At 32.6% G+C, this 15,212-nt stretch overlaps 1 protein-coding gene across 3 annotated transcripts in view; it reads right to left on the reverse strand.

Moving 5' to 3' along the window:
* Positions 1–15,212, reverse strand: part of LOC105144355 (Nutrient Amino Acid Transporter 1) — a 203,813-nt gene that overhangs the window by 7,492 nt on the left and 181,109 nt on the right. Inside the window, exon 9 of one of the 3 annotated variants that reach the window (XM_011053215.2) lies at positions 7,902–9,616. The exons of the other annotated variants lie outside the window; for them this stretch is intronic. Within the exon in view, the coding sequence (XP_011051517.1) occupies positions 9,600–9,616 (17 nt within the window). The 3' untranslated portion in view covers positions 7,902–9,599. Of the gene's footprint in view, positions 1–7,901; positions 9,617–15,212 lie in introns of those variants that run through there. 3 annotated transcript variants of the gene reach the window in all.

Here is a 15,212-nt window from a genome sequence, read left to right on the forward strand (position 1 = left end):
TTCAACATGTCTTCTTTATTCACATGTTGAATAAAGAAGACATCACGGAATTATTGGAGTTAAGTCATCATTCTAGTTTAAAATGATTGTATTTCGTTCTGTCCACTCTTATTAGCCTTAAATTCGTATTATTCTATATTAAAAGATATTACATTCTGTGGCACATAAGCGTGGTCAGTAACTCTTTGAAAGAAAACCGAATATATCATAAAAATAATAAAATAATATTTTTAAAATACATTACAAAATAAAAAAAATGTATTTACTTATTAATATGATGTTCAATCACTATCATTAAGAAAATAACAATTATGTAGGAAGGAAAATATTTTCATGATAATTTATTATGTTGGTATGATTGCAGCATGTTTTTTATACTATGACGTTCCTGAGATGTACGTTCGTGCGCGATCCAACAGTTCGGCCGTCGAACATTGTGCGGTTATAAGGGAAAAGTAGGCAGCACTTCAGAAATCGGCCCGAAATGCGTAACTAATTTCGATCACATTGAATTTCGACACATATAATTTCTATAATTTTATAAAAATATATTTGGAGTAATATGTTTATTAACATTATTTATTTTTTTAAAAAATTACGGAAAAGGAAAAAGCAGGATCGAACGTAGGATTCAACATTCTGATCTCGCAGCTAACACTCGAAATCACGTTGAGTTTTTGCGGATCACCTCTACGAACGCGGAACACAAAATACAAGGAAAATCGTAAATTATATCTCGTCAACTATCACGTTTTGAAATCATTTTTGCTGTTATATACGTTAATGAGAAAGGTTGTTTGAGATCGGTAATTCGAAAGAAAAGCAAGCGATTCATCGTTCTTTGTTCTTTTTAAAACAATTCGTTACACGCAAACAAGTTGTCGTTACCGGCAACGGACAATCGAAAGTTCTAGAACAATTCAATTCGCGCACGCGAGCGCCGCGCTCCGACGAATACGTCACGCGCTGTCACCAATCCCACGCACGGATTTTCTATCGCGCATGACTGTTACGTTGAACGTCGTTAGAAAAGAATCCAAAGCGCCAATCAATTTTGTACACCTAATGCCACGTAATAATTACGATTGTGGCAAAATTTTATTGGATTTTTCCCAAAAAGAAAGCCCAGGCCGAAAGCAATAAATGCTTCGATCTCGCCGTCCTCTTTCTTAGAGTCCAAAAGTTCTTAGAGTTCTTAGAGTCATAATCTCGCTATATCGCTTCGTAAAATCGCCGTGCTACCGCTTAGTGGAAACCGCTACAAAACGAATCTTTTCGAGAAGAGCCGAGAAATTGCCGAGATTTTCCATCACCGTGATTCCAAATTGTATTTGGAAAAGGTGACCGCATTTAATATTCTGTTAATCTAATATTTAATTAATTATATTTTTTGAATTTGTAACTGTGCATATTAAAGAAAATTCTTTTGTTAAATTACAAAGAAACGGAGTTCTCTTTACTGTCGTGTATCATATCAACCGTGTGCCGTTCTCTCACTCGAATCTTTCCGTGCGGTGCATTCTCGCACAAAGGTATATGCTTAATCTTATTGCTTACAATATCGTGTGAGATTCGTGGTAAAGAAATCGGGCCAAACATGAATATCATAGATGAGAGCCATGGTACGTGTATCGGGCCAAATGCAAACAACAGGCTGTTGATTATGACACGTGCCATCATAACTTAAATCGTAAAACAAAGAGTTAATATAATTTAATAAAAGTTATGTATTATCTAGAATGTCTCTTTCCCCCTTATGATACACGCCAAGCGGCCGAGATTGCCGAGAAAATATTTTCGGTCGCTAGAAACAAGTGACAACAGAGAGGAGGATAGACTCTGAGAGACAGACTCGCTAGTTTGCTAGACGAGCCCAGCTCGGCATGTCCTCGCGGAGGCTCACTGAGTACAATCAGAGCTTCTATCCGTTTTTGTTTTTTTTTTGTCTCGCTCTATCGAGATAATGGAAAATGAAAGAATTTTAAATCACAAACACGGTTGCCAGTTCTTCGTTTTTTTCTGACAGACTTCAGTTTCTTGGACTAATATTCGATACTCCAACAGACGTAAAAATCTCCAATTTTTGTAAACTTTTCACGTCTGTTGGAGTATCGAATATTAATCCAAAAAAACCGAAGTCTAGTAAAAAAAAACGGAGAATTGGCGACTATGTTTGTGATTTAAAATTCTTTTTATTTTCCTTTTATTAAATTATATTAATCATATATCTTTCTCATTAATGTATAATAGCAAAAATGATTTCAAAACGTAATAAGTGATGAGATATAGTTTACGATTTTCCATGCGCTGTATGTACTGTGTTCGTAGAAGTGATCTGCAAGAACTCAACGTGGTCTCGGGCGTCAGATGCAAGATCAGAATATTGAAGATTTTATGTTCGATCCTGTTTTTTTCTTTTTTTCATAATTTTTTTTTAATAAATAGCGTTATTAATAAACATATTAGGGGAGACCGGGGTCAGTTGAATATAGAGATAAATAGAATAATCGAGGTTACATTAAAAACAAACGCGAACATGCGTAAACGTGTCTGTTTAAATTTTTTTTCAAATTAGTTATCAGCTTCCTCTTATTAAAATATTATTAGGTAGTCAAATGTATGAAATAACTGGTGTAAAATTCATTTTTTCAATAAGTCTCTAAATTTTGTCTGTAAAAATTCGAAACTGAAAAATGAGTCTATTAACCCCGGTCTCCCCTACGCCAAATATATTTTTTAAAAATTATAGAAATTATATATGTGTATTTCAATGTGCTCGAAATTAGTCGCGCATTTCGGGCCGATTTCTGAAGTGCTGCCTACATTTCTTTTACAACCGCTCAACGCTTGACGGCCGAACCGCTGGATCGCGCGCAGACGTACATCTCAAGAGCGTCGCAGTATAAGAAACATGCTGCAACCATACCTTCCAGCAAATTATCATGAAAATATTTTCCTTCCTACATGATTGTTATTTTCTTAATAATGGTGATTGAATATCATATTAATAAGTAAATGCATTTTACTGAATGTAATGTATTTTTAAAATATTACTTTATTATTTTTATGATACATTCGGTTTCTTTCAAAGAGCTATTGATCACGCTTTTGGGCCACAGAATATAATATAGAATTTTACTTTACCGTCATATATCTGGTCATCTGTTCGCATTTTTTTTAGTGGAATAAACCTGAAGAATGCATTTAAATGACGTATCAATAATAGAACTTCAAAGATAACAGAGAGTTTTTACAATAACGTGAATCCAGAAACGCCTTTTCTTAATTAGTCGCTAAGGAGAAGATAATGTGACAATGATATCGATTATGTACCTTTTTTCCTAGGGTGAAAACATAAAAAGTGAAAATTTTTTGTACGTATGTGTGTATGCATACATATACTGTTTTGCGTGACGCTGTACGCGTAGAAAACAACGGCGTTAAACAATCAATCAGCTATAACCCGCATTCATAGTATCGCTGCCGCGCAAGTACTATCAATTCAGTGTAGTGTAGTATTGTTCTACACACAACCATATATATGTGTGTATATATATTTATATTTATATAATATTTTGTGTCCATAAAATAGAAAAAATATAGTAGCAGAAAATTGTCTGTCTTTGGTAAGAGAAGGTTATGGGATCTATGTGAACTTGGCACCCGACATTAAGAAAAACAATTTTTTTTATATGCATTGGATACAGCTAGGTTTGGACCCTATTGTACCAACATTCTTTTCGTTTGTACTTCAAGGGGTTGAAAGAAAAAAAAATTTTTTTAATGTTAGCACCCCACTTTGAGATATTCAAATTTTTCAAATGCCATTAGATTCAGAATCGTTTGTACCCGTTTGTATCGCAGTTCATTTCATTTGTACCATCAAGGGAATGATTGTACCAAATTTTCAAAATAGGGGTGAGTGCTAACTTCGCCATTTTTAAAGATATCATAAATCTGTAAACGGGTGCTGTTTCTGTATCGCTTTTAGACGTTTGTACCCTTAAATATGTGTTATGATTCGTACATGTTTTATATCTTATTTTTCATTCATTCGATGGCGAAGCATCCGGAAGTGGGGATAAGACGTACTTCTCATAATTTACATAACGATGGATTTCTTCTGAACTAGATTTTTAGCGTATTGTTGAATCCTCAACCAGCGGATTTTGTATGTATGTATATCTACCATTATATGGGAGCTATAGGAACTACCGAATCCGAACGGCGCTGGTGATCAAAGGTCTCTTAATCACCAGGTGGAGTCTTTGTCGGTTCCTTAGACGCGAAAAAATCGCGTATACGGCGCAGGCGTATAGCATACGAAAAAAAATCCCCACTTCTAGTCCTTCGGCGCTCGCATACGGTCGCGGATGGTGACGGAGTCAGTCCAGTTTAGAAGAGAACAGCTAACCACTTTCGTATACTATACGTGGCAATCGGCGGATGAGCGTAGTAGAATAAGCGACGGCGATTAGTTGAAAAAAAAACATTGCTTTTTTTGTATTTTTCAATCTTTTTGTCTCTTTTCATCTGTAATGCTATATTTCTGTTGAAGTTTTTATATCCTGTTTATCTTTTTCCTTTAATTCTTTAAATCTTTTAATTCTTTTTCTGTCTTTCTTTTTTAAAGTAATTTTTACGATAAATTATTATCTAAACATGCCGCGAAAAGCAGAAAATCTTTGAATGAGATATTCGAGATTCTAAAAGATTTATGTGTGTCTGATGATAAAGGTCGTATATGAAATTTATCACATTCTGTATGGGAGGAAGCGTGCAATTAAATTAAATGATACAATGTCAAAGAAATATATATATTTATGTGTGTCACAGAACAAGTATAATTTATTAGACAGATTGTTTGATCATTATGACATAATTCGTATGAAAGACATATCTCTAACATGATGATAGTAACAGATCCAATTGATCAATACAATCGTCGAACAATATTTTGCCTTCACTACTGTTCATTTATCAAATGAAAAGAATAGCACTGATGGATGCTGTCTATAAAGACATATAAAATTTTAAATAAGGGCTGGACAGACGTACTTCAGAATTATGGAAGGCTTTAAAATTTCCATGTTGTTTTTCATATAAAAATGCTAAAATTAATGAAAACGAAGGCGAAATATACCTTAAATTCTGGAGAAAATGCTCGGAATGTCATACAATTATTAATATAGTCTTAACAAACCGAGGTCAAGTCGCTCTTAACTGCAGAAGGACTTGATATCCATGTATCTACTAGTGACACAACGAATAGTAAACATAACAAAGAAACGACAATTGCGTGGTGCTCATAGAGCACGCATTGTAAAAGAAATATGCGCATCATCGGTATATGCATGGAGAAGAAAAGAAGCAGATGAAATAATGACATTTGGAGACGTAGAACCAACACATCTATACAAGGAGACTGTCTTATGTAAAGCTAAACAGTTGCAAAATGATAAAGATTTAGGATTAAGTAAGATCTCCGATCCTATTTTGTCTATTGCCGAATTGAAATATAAAGCCGAGTTTTATGAGAGAAATAAGCATGGATAAATTGTTTGTTATGGGAGCGATGAACAAGTATTTTTATACAAGAGGTTTAACAAACAATAAAATAAAACAAGTACTTTGAGTGTAGATGCTACTGGTTTATTAATAAAATGCATTAAAAGGCCAGATGGTACATCAGGTATGATATTTTTCAATCAAATCGCAGCTCCTTTTAATAGTAAAATATTACCAATGTGTCAAATGATTTCAGAGAAGCATGTCACTAATATTATCTTTCTGATTATGAGAATGGTTACGAACACCTGTTCCTTGTCTTTCAGAAATTGTGATTATTCTCTCGCATTATTAAATGCCATTAGCCTTGCGTTTAATGATATAAATTTAAGCACAAATTTATATTGATCAATGTGTAACCTTTCTAGAAGATTCTGATTATGTACAAAAGCCTAAATGCATCATACGCATTGACATCGCACATCTAATAAAATTAGTATGTCGATGGAAATGTTTTGAGAATAAACATATGTGAATTAAAAACTTTTATGTACGCTGCGTTGGTCTGTTAACAAAATATACAGACATTGATATATTTCCAAATTTGTCACGATCTTTTAATCACAAGTGTTTCTGATATTGAAAATATAATTATGAAGGAAAAAAAATTGCTTCAGTGCACAAGAGAGGTTAATTAAATTAATTAAGGACGATATACTTTCATATGACAATGATCACGAAACAAATCTTGATGAACGAATTACAGTAAGTCAAGTAAGATCGTGGTTGGCTTTACTCAAAGCTAATAAAAGATATCGCCCTAAATCTATCATGAATCCATAGAGGGCACCTTTGTTCTTGATGCATTATTAAGAAATTCAGTTGTCATTGAACTTTCTTAAGAGAATCACATTAAGCGCCATGAGTATCAAATACGCATCACGCTATGAAGCTGTGTTCCTCTGCACTCACCCAAAAATGTGCAAAAATAATTAGCGGCTGCTAAATATATGAAAAAGTCGAAATCATTCGTACAGAAATGGGTGCAGCGATATAATGTGACAAAAAAATGTCGATGATTTACCGAACGTGGCTCAAAAGTGCAAAGTAGACAAAAAAGACGATAAAAAAATAGTGAATCTGTTTTCGCAGAATCCTGGCTTAACACTGCGTCAAGGACAAGCAAAATTGAAGCAGAAAGGTTTTCATATATCGTACGAAACTATTCGAACCTATCTCAAGGAGAGCTAATAACATGAAATGGTGCAACACCACATTGGTCGACCATGCTCTTACTTGACTTACTGTAGATAACAAGCGGTGCAAAGATGAAGAACTTTTTGCGGTGCATTCAATCAACAAGTGAAACAAATACTATTGAAGTAGAAAGGCCAAACCATATTGGTGTCCACAGTTTAATACAAAATTATTTAAAATAGTTAAACATTTTCCTTTATGGTCAGGAATAATGTCGGCACAAACGGAATCTTCTGCCTGTAGCGAAGAATATTTCAGAGAATTAAAACAACTGATTTTTAAAACTAAATGTGTATGCGTGTTGATAAATTTTGCATATTAAAACACTTAGAGGTACCATAAAAATGTTATATGCTGCTGATATTGATGTTACTGATACTAAAATTGATAATGATGAAGTCAATTTAAATAAATTTAAGTCTCCCGTTCTATTCGATACTACTAATAATGACGATATCACTACTAATAATGACGATTGCAATGCTATAAATAATACAACGGCGAATTTAAAAAAATCGGACAGGGCATCAATTAGTGAAGAAATTCTAACCAGTGCTAAAGTTTTATCTGTCGATATTAAAGATTGAAGTAGAGAATTTAATTAATACGAACAACACAAGTACCGAAGAATATACTAATTTAACAAGTTACACCTATTTAAACGAAAAAGAAAATTGGAAAGGCAAAACAAAAGTCCTAAGAACTGCGGCAAGTATTTAACTATTTATCCAGAAAGCATTCATGTAAAACCAAAATTTATTAGAACTGTATCATTATTTAAAAAATGATAACATTTTAGATCCAGTGATAATCGAAAAGAAATCTGTTTTATTAACAAATGTTTTGTTCTTTCGATGCCATTGCGCAGACACTATTGGTCGCTTATTATGACTGGGCAAATTTTCATACCTATCTAGAGCAAACAGAAAACGACATATTTCATTTCATAAATGAACTATCGATATGTAGATCATCCGTAAAAATATATAAAGAAATGGCATTACTATTACATAAATTCATTACGTCTATATGTGAAACAATAGAATATAGCTACAACATCTCTGCTTTAGTTAATCACATATTAAAGAACGAATTTTTGTCCAAAATAAATATGGGATACCTACATTGTCAATACAAGAGAGAAGACAAATATTAGGTTGGTGAAATGTCAGATTTTTAAGTGAATATATAAAACTGCATATCTTTTTTCAAAAACTGTTTATTTAATCAAAATATGCTCCATTTGTTTCAATACACTTTTCCCAACGAGATTTTAATGCATAGATGCCTGTCTTAAAGAAATTCTGATCTTTAGAATCAATAAACTCTGATATGGAATTTTTCAGTCTTCATTTTCATACTGTTTAGCCCGTAAAAACTGTTCTAAATATTTAAAAAAATGAAAGTCGGTTGGCGAAAGATCCGGTGAATAAGCTGGATGCTGCAAAATTTCATATTTTAATTCATTTAATTTCGCAATTGTTTTGTACGATGTCTGCGGCCGAGCGTTGTCATGGAGAAGTATTGGGCCATGCCGATTAACAAGTGATGGGCGTATAATTTTCAATTTTTCATGCATTTCATCAATGTACTAGTAGTACTTTTCGGCTGTACTTGTCTCCCCAGTTCGAAGGAATGAGTAATGAATTACTCCAGTCAGATTCCATCAAATTGTTATTAAAATTTTCCGAGGATGAAGTGATGGCCTTGGAGTATGAGCACAAGCCTCATTCCTATCAAGCCACCGAGCACATCTTTTCCTATTGTCATAAAGAACCCATTTTTCATTACAAGTAATAGTCCGATAGAAAAATGGCTCTCGATGAAATCGGGTTAGTAATGATGAGCATAAGTTCAATCGATCCAGCTTATTTCGCTCATTTAGTTCGTGCAGTACCCATTTATCCATTTTTTTCACCTTGCCAATTTCAGAAAGGTGTCGCAATATCGTTGTATGATCAACTTTCATTCTGGTAGCAAGTTACAAGTTCCCTTGTAGATACAGTTGGATTCGTTTCTACCAATGCTTTCAGAGCATCATTTTTCACAGACGTTTTGGGTCTTCCACGCGGTTCATTTTGTAGGGAAAAATTACCAGACCGAAATTTTTCAAACCAACGCTGCACTTTTCGATTGTTAACAGTATTCTCCTCAAATGCCTGATTTATATTGCGTGCAGCTTTTGCAGCATAATTACCAAGTTTATACTCATATAAAAAAATTACATGAATATCGATTGAATTCATATTCTTACGAAATTCAAAACAAATAACAAAATAGAACACTTCTGAGAAAAACTTCTTTGTTGAAATGTGACTCTAGCAATGGACAATACGACTATAAATAAGGTTATGCCAAAAACAAAAGCATAACGAAACAGGGAGACAAACGTTCATATGTAAAGAAAATCCGACATTTCATATGCACCAACCCAATATAACGTTTTAGAAGTAAACCCAAAACAATTTTATGAATGCTTTAGAGTGCACTGTAAATGAACAGTACCTTTACAGCAATCAAAAATGCACTCGATATAATGAAGACAGTATCGAATATTCCATCATATGCGATCAGCTCCTGTTTATAGACATAGAATGCTTACAATGGCAAGATCTCGCAAAAAATTTGAATATACTTAACTGGGAAAGAGAATTCACATTAAGTCAAATACCAACAGAAATTCAATTTTATAAGTGCGAATACAGACTGCTTGCTGCAATAGAATACATAGGAACACATAATAAGAATTCAATAGGTCATTACGTAGTCCATATTCGAAGACTGTCAGGTAAATAGGAAATCCATAACAATCTGTGCCGAGATACGAAAACTGTTCAACGCACCAAAACTCCTACAAAAAAGAAAATTATTATTATTAATTTTCATAAAAGAATAAAAAATATAATAAAACAAACGTACACAATAAAATAAAACAATAAATAAAATAAAATGAAATATGATATGAGGCGTCGAGGGGCTTGCTGCTCGGTGCGAATGATGCGCGATCTATAGATCCGAATTCAATTCCACTTGCACCAATATGGCTAAGGAGCCGAAAAAGACTCCACCTGGTGATCAAGAGACCTTTGATCACCAGCGCCGTTCGGATTCGGCGTTAAACTGTAGCTCCCATATAATGGTGGCTCCCATATATACATATGTACAGAATCCGCTAGTTGGGAGTTCAACAATACGCTAAAAACCTAGTTCAGAAGAAATTCATCGTTATGTAAACATTATGAGAGTACGTCTTGTCTCCACTTCCGGATGCTTCGCTATCGAATGAATGAAAAATAAGATATAAAACATGTACGAATCATAACACATGTTTAAGGGTACAAACGTCTAAAAGTGATGTAGAAACAGCACCCGTTTACAGATTTAAGATATCTTAATAATTAGCGAAGTTAGCATTTATCTCTATTTTGAAAATTCGGTACAATAATATCCTTGAGGATACAGACGAAACCGACGGTACAAACGTCTACAAGCGATCCCGAAATAGCACCCGTTTACAGATTTAAGATATCTTAATAATTAGCGAAGTTAGCACTTACCCCTATTTTGAAAATTCGCTACTATCACCTCCTTAAGGGCACAAACGAAATCGACGGTGGTACAAATGTCTACAAACGATGCAAAAACAGCATCCGTTTATAGATTTACGATATCTTTAAAAATGGTGAAGTTAGCACTCACCCCTATTTTGAAAATTTTGTAAAATCAACCTTAAGGATACAAACAAAACAAACTGCGGTACAAACGGTTACAAAGGATTTTGAATCTAATGGCATTTGAAGAATTTCAATATCTCAAAGTGGGGTGCTAACATTTCAAAAAATTTTTTTTTCTTGTACCCCTTTTTCCTTAACCCCTTGAGAGTTAAAAGAACAGTGATACAATCGAGTACAAATCTGGCTCTATCCAATGCATTTAAAAAAAATTGTTTTTCTTAAAGTTGGATGCCAGGTTCGCATAGGTGGTTATGAGTGTTTTCTAACAAGCGACTCAGTACAACATAATGATTATCTCATCCTTGTTGTATTGACGAACAAGACTGTAATGATGCACCGTGTCATACCGTGTCACACTGAGTCTCTTATTGGAAGACATCCTGTAAAGCCAAAATTGGTTAAAAAGTTATTGCAATATGTGTTTCTTGTCGGAAGGCCCTATAAAGCCAGAATGGAAAAGGTTAGTATTTTTACGTCATTCGTGAAAATATTACTTTTATTTATCATACAAATGATATGGTTAAATGTTATAACAATAAATTGTACTTTGCTTAATTATGATGCAATGTCAGAGGCGTTCATCGTGGGCTGATTATTTTTAATTTATTGCCAGAGGCATTAATCGTGGGCTGACGAGCTATAACAAAATGCTACAGCCCTAAATCGTCCTTTGACTAGTTATAGACAAATGTCAGAAGCGTTCATCGTGGGCTGACTATTTTTAATTTACTGTCAGAGGCATTTCATCATCAAATCTGATTAAATACGATTGCGAAACTAATTTGTAGAATTTTGCGTCTGCAATTGAAGAAATATGAATAGATTCATTGTCATGATGCAATCAAAAGCTGATTGCTTAACACGGCCGAAACAAAGAAACTAATGAACATATCTGTTTGAAATTTTCTGTTTGAAACAGTAATCCTGTAAAGGATCAAGCTTTTCTAAAATTATAGCAGTTTAATATTTATGAGATCATTTCTATATTAGATCGAGAACTTTTCGAACTTATATCCTCATATAAATCAACATATCAATAATAACTGTGTATTCTACAATACAATAACTATGTAATCTACAATAAAAATAGCATGTTTCATTAAAAAAAATATAGATGAGATCTTGATCTCTGACCCTGCAGACGCCACTCAACGTCAAACTAAATATTAGTAAATAGTTTCTTTGAAATCTTAAAATTATTGTTTGGAGCGTTTCTTCCAAAAACATTAGGTCTTTATAGCACAAAAATGGCCGTAACTGAGTCGTAGAATGTGAATCATAGTCATAGGTCAACGCATTATATTTTAGTGTACTATGTATGCCGACATAAGTATAATTCACATTCCTTCACGATTAGTTATATCACGTTTATGTTCAGCTCATAAAAATCCGGAGTCTTTTTGGATACGCTATATAATATATATGTTATATATATAAAGGTGCTATACATATATTTATAACATACATTACACAGTCAATATAAATTTATAATATACATTACACAGTCAATAGTCATATGCATAATTTTCATACGACGCTGTACGTTTATGAAATGTATATAGGTATATCATATTCAAAGTGTTTTAATAAATTTATACACTTATAGGTCAATGTACACGTTGACTAACAACATGTACTGACAATACATGTTACATCCTAAGTTAAAATGGCATTGCAAACAAAGGAAAAAGTGCTATTACATTATTGTATACATATATTTCAAATACATATACATGTTTGCATTCGAAAATATATCTATGTCACAGTCAAACTGTTCATTTAGTAAAAATATACTTATTGTAACTTGCTGTTACAATTTAACTTGCTGTAAAATTTTAATAGATACAAAGCATGTTAAGAAACTTTGATACATAATTGATTACAAAATTACATTTATACAAATCTATCTACTAAAATTTTACATCACTTCATCTTTAACAATTTGTGAATAACACAATTTTTTGGATATGTGAGTTCTTCGTTATATATTTACATTGTCTCATTAGTCTTTATTTATGTTAGTTATACATATATTTTATAGACTTAAAGTCCCTTATAAAATAATTATTTTTTTAACATTAAACTATTGCATGTCTATTATGATGTGTGAATATCTACACAAATGAGAGATAGATGTGATTAAACTGGTATTCATGCAGATATTTCCTATGTTTATACAAAACATTGCAATTAAATTTTATATGTATATATATATGCATTATATTATATAATATATGTTATGTTATATATGTATATTACATACAATTTTAATATTGCATATTTAAACATAGGGAATGCATAAATAGCTTAGCATTAATAATTTCTATAACGTGTGTTTATTCACACATTATAGTATACATACAGGGTGCGTCACCAAAATCCGGACAAATCGAACAATTCCTTGTCGTGGCAGCCTCAGAGAGCCTCTTTAATGTGTACGATTTGTATCGAAGGTCTTCCTCGGCAATTCGACGCATTGTTGGCTCGCTTACACCAACAATCGATGCTAATTTTCGCAACGATTGCCTTGGGTCATCCGAAATCAGCGTTTGAGCCCTTTCAACGACTGCAGGGATCCTCGCGGTGCGTTCTTTCGAGTGACTCTTCCTCGCTGGCATACTGGAACCTTCGTTGAACTGTTCTAAAGCCGTATATTTTGCCACGTCATAAACAGTGGATTTCGGGTATCCAAAGAACCGAATTATTTCCGTTGCTGAGCGCCCGGCGCGAAGGTCTTCGATGATCGCGGCTCTTCGATTATACTCCGCACTTGGTTTCAACATCGCGGCCATTTTGAGAATATGACTGTTTACTAGAAGCATCAGGCTTTCTTGGACGCCAATAACAATCTCTGGCGGAGGCACAGTATAGCGGAAAATTTGAATTGAAATTTGTCCGGATTTTGGTGACGCACCCTACATACTACAACATTGTATAATATTATCTATATGTGTATTATATTTAAATATATACCACTAATATCTGTATATTTTAACATGAATAACTTCTACATCTTTTCATTAAACGTAGCAAAAAATGGAGTAGCTACGTATATTATATGTAATATATCTATGTATAGCTAATACATGTTACATGTTACATTCATGAATACGAATTACAATTACATTTTATGTGTATTATAATGTATGTACACACACAATGACACAAAATATTATTCTATTATTGCATATAGACATGTTAGTGAATTAATAATATATGCAATATTAAAATTATATTTTGGATATATTATTGTGTATATCTACATTATAAAATATAATTATAATTTATATTCACTAATGTTTTTTTATATATATGTTACAACAATGTTAGAATTATAAATGTTTATGCGATGTGAATACACACATTATACAATGTATGTACATAAAATTCTAATATTGCGTTTAAATAGATAATATCTGCATGATTATTTCAACATGAATAATTTTTATCTGTTTATATAATGCGTGCATGTATGTGTGTGTGTGTGTTCATATAGTATAATATACATACAATTTTCTATATTGGGTATATAAGATATGTTAACAATGTAAATACTATAAGTGTCTATCTCTTTTTATTGGACAGAGCAAAAAAAGAGTTACATTATGTATGTGCAATGTCGTATTCATTTATTGATAATATATTATTGTTACGTAAAATGGCATTGGACATAAGGAAAAAATGCTACTACGGCTTCGTATCAATATAACTTAATTAAAAATCTGTACTTTATGTATATTACAGATTTTTAGTACTGGTGATATATTGGAACGCCCCTACATTGCATGTGCACATAATACAATTGTATTTCTAAGGCCCGATTTCCACAAATATAAGATTAACTTCAATTCCGGTTTATTTTTTCCTCAATTCTAAAATTGGACAATTTTCCAAAATAAAATAAATCTTACATTTGTGGAACCAAGTCTAATACATGTTTTCGCCCTTGCTAAGATGATAATGTAGGAAACAGAAAAAAAATATCAATAATTAATCGATCGAATTTCCTGCATGATCATATTAATTCAGAGGGCGTAAGCATCTTATGCATTGGAAATGAAAACTTGTAATATTGATCTTTATTAAGTTTAGCCTTCGCTCCAGCATTCTCTTAACAGTGTTCAAATTGCGTTATTGTTATTATATTTATGTATTTTATTTAAATAATAGATTTAAATAATAAAGTCGTCGACATACCATATACTTTGTTTTTAGACAATATCTATAGATATTTCTTAAACAAAAAGTAAAAATAAAACTTTAAAAATATAAATACAATCTATAAAGTGTCTTCTATCAGATAGTACAGTATAAGCAGTTTTTATAACATTATTTACAATTTTGCAATAATTAATTTTTTTATAAGATAAGCAAAAATGAGCGTGTTATGCGTCTAATAATCGTGCACGACACATTAAAAAAAGCGATGGATGACAACACACTCATATATTCATATATATACGGTCACGTCAATATAATAAAAAAAAAACCGACAGACTCTAATGACCAACAGACTAATGAAAGAAAGACTCGGCGCCTTTTTGTCCCGTAATCAAAGAAACCGCGACACACGTGTGTCCGCTCTAGTCGAAACGCGAGATTCGCTATCCTTATTTTCCGGAACTATCCGTCGCGAAAAAACAGATGATTTTACTATTAAAAGTTCATTGAAAAACTAATTAAAAATGAATGGCGTTTTCAATAGGATTTTAT

This window comes from Acromyrmex echinatior, chromosome 7 (assembly GCF_024713525.1).
Source record: "Acromyrmex echinatior isolate Ae372 chromosome 7, ASM2471352v2, whole genome shotgun sequence".
In the NCBI taxonomy this organism is placed as follows: domain Eukaryota; kingdom Metazoa; phylum Arthropoda; class Insecta; order Hymenoptera; family Formicidae; genus Acromyrmex; species Acromyrmex echinatior.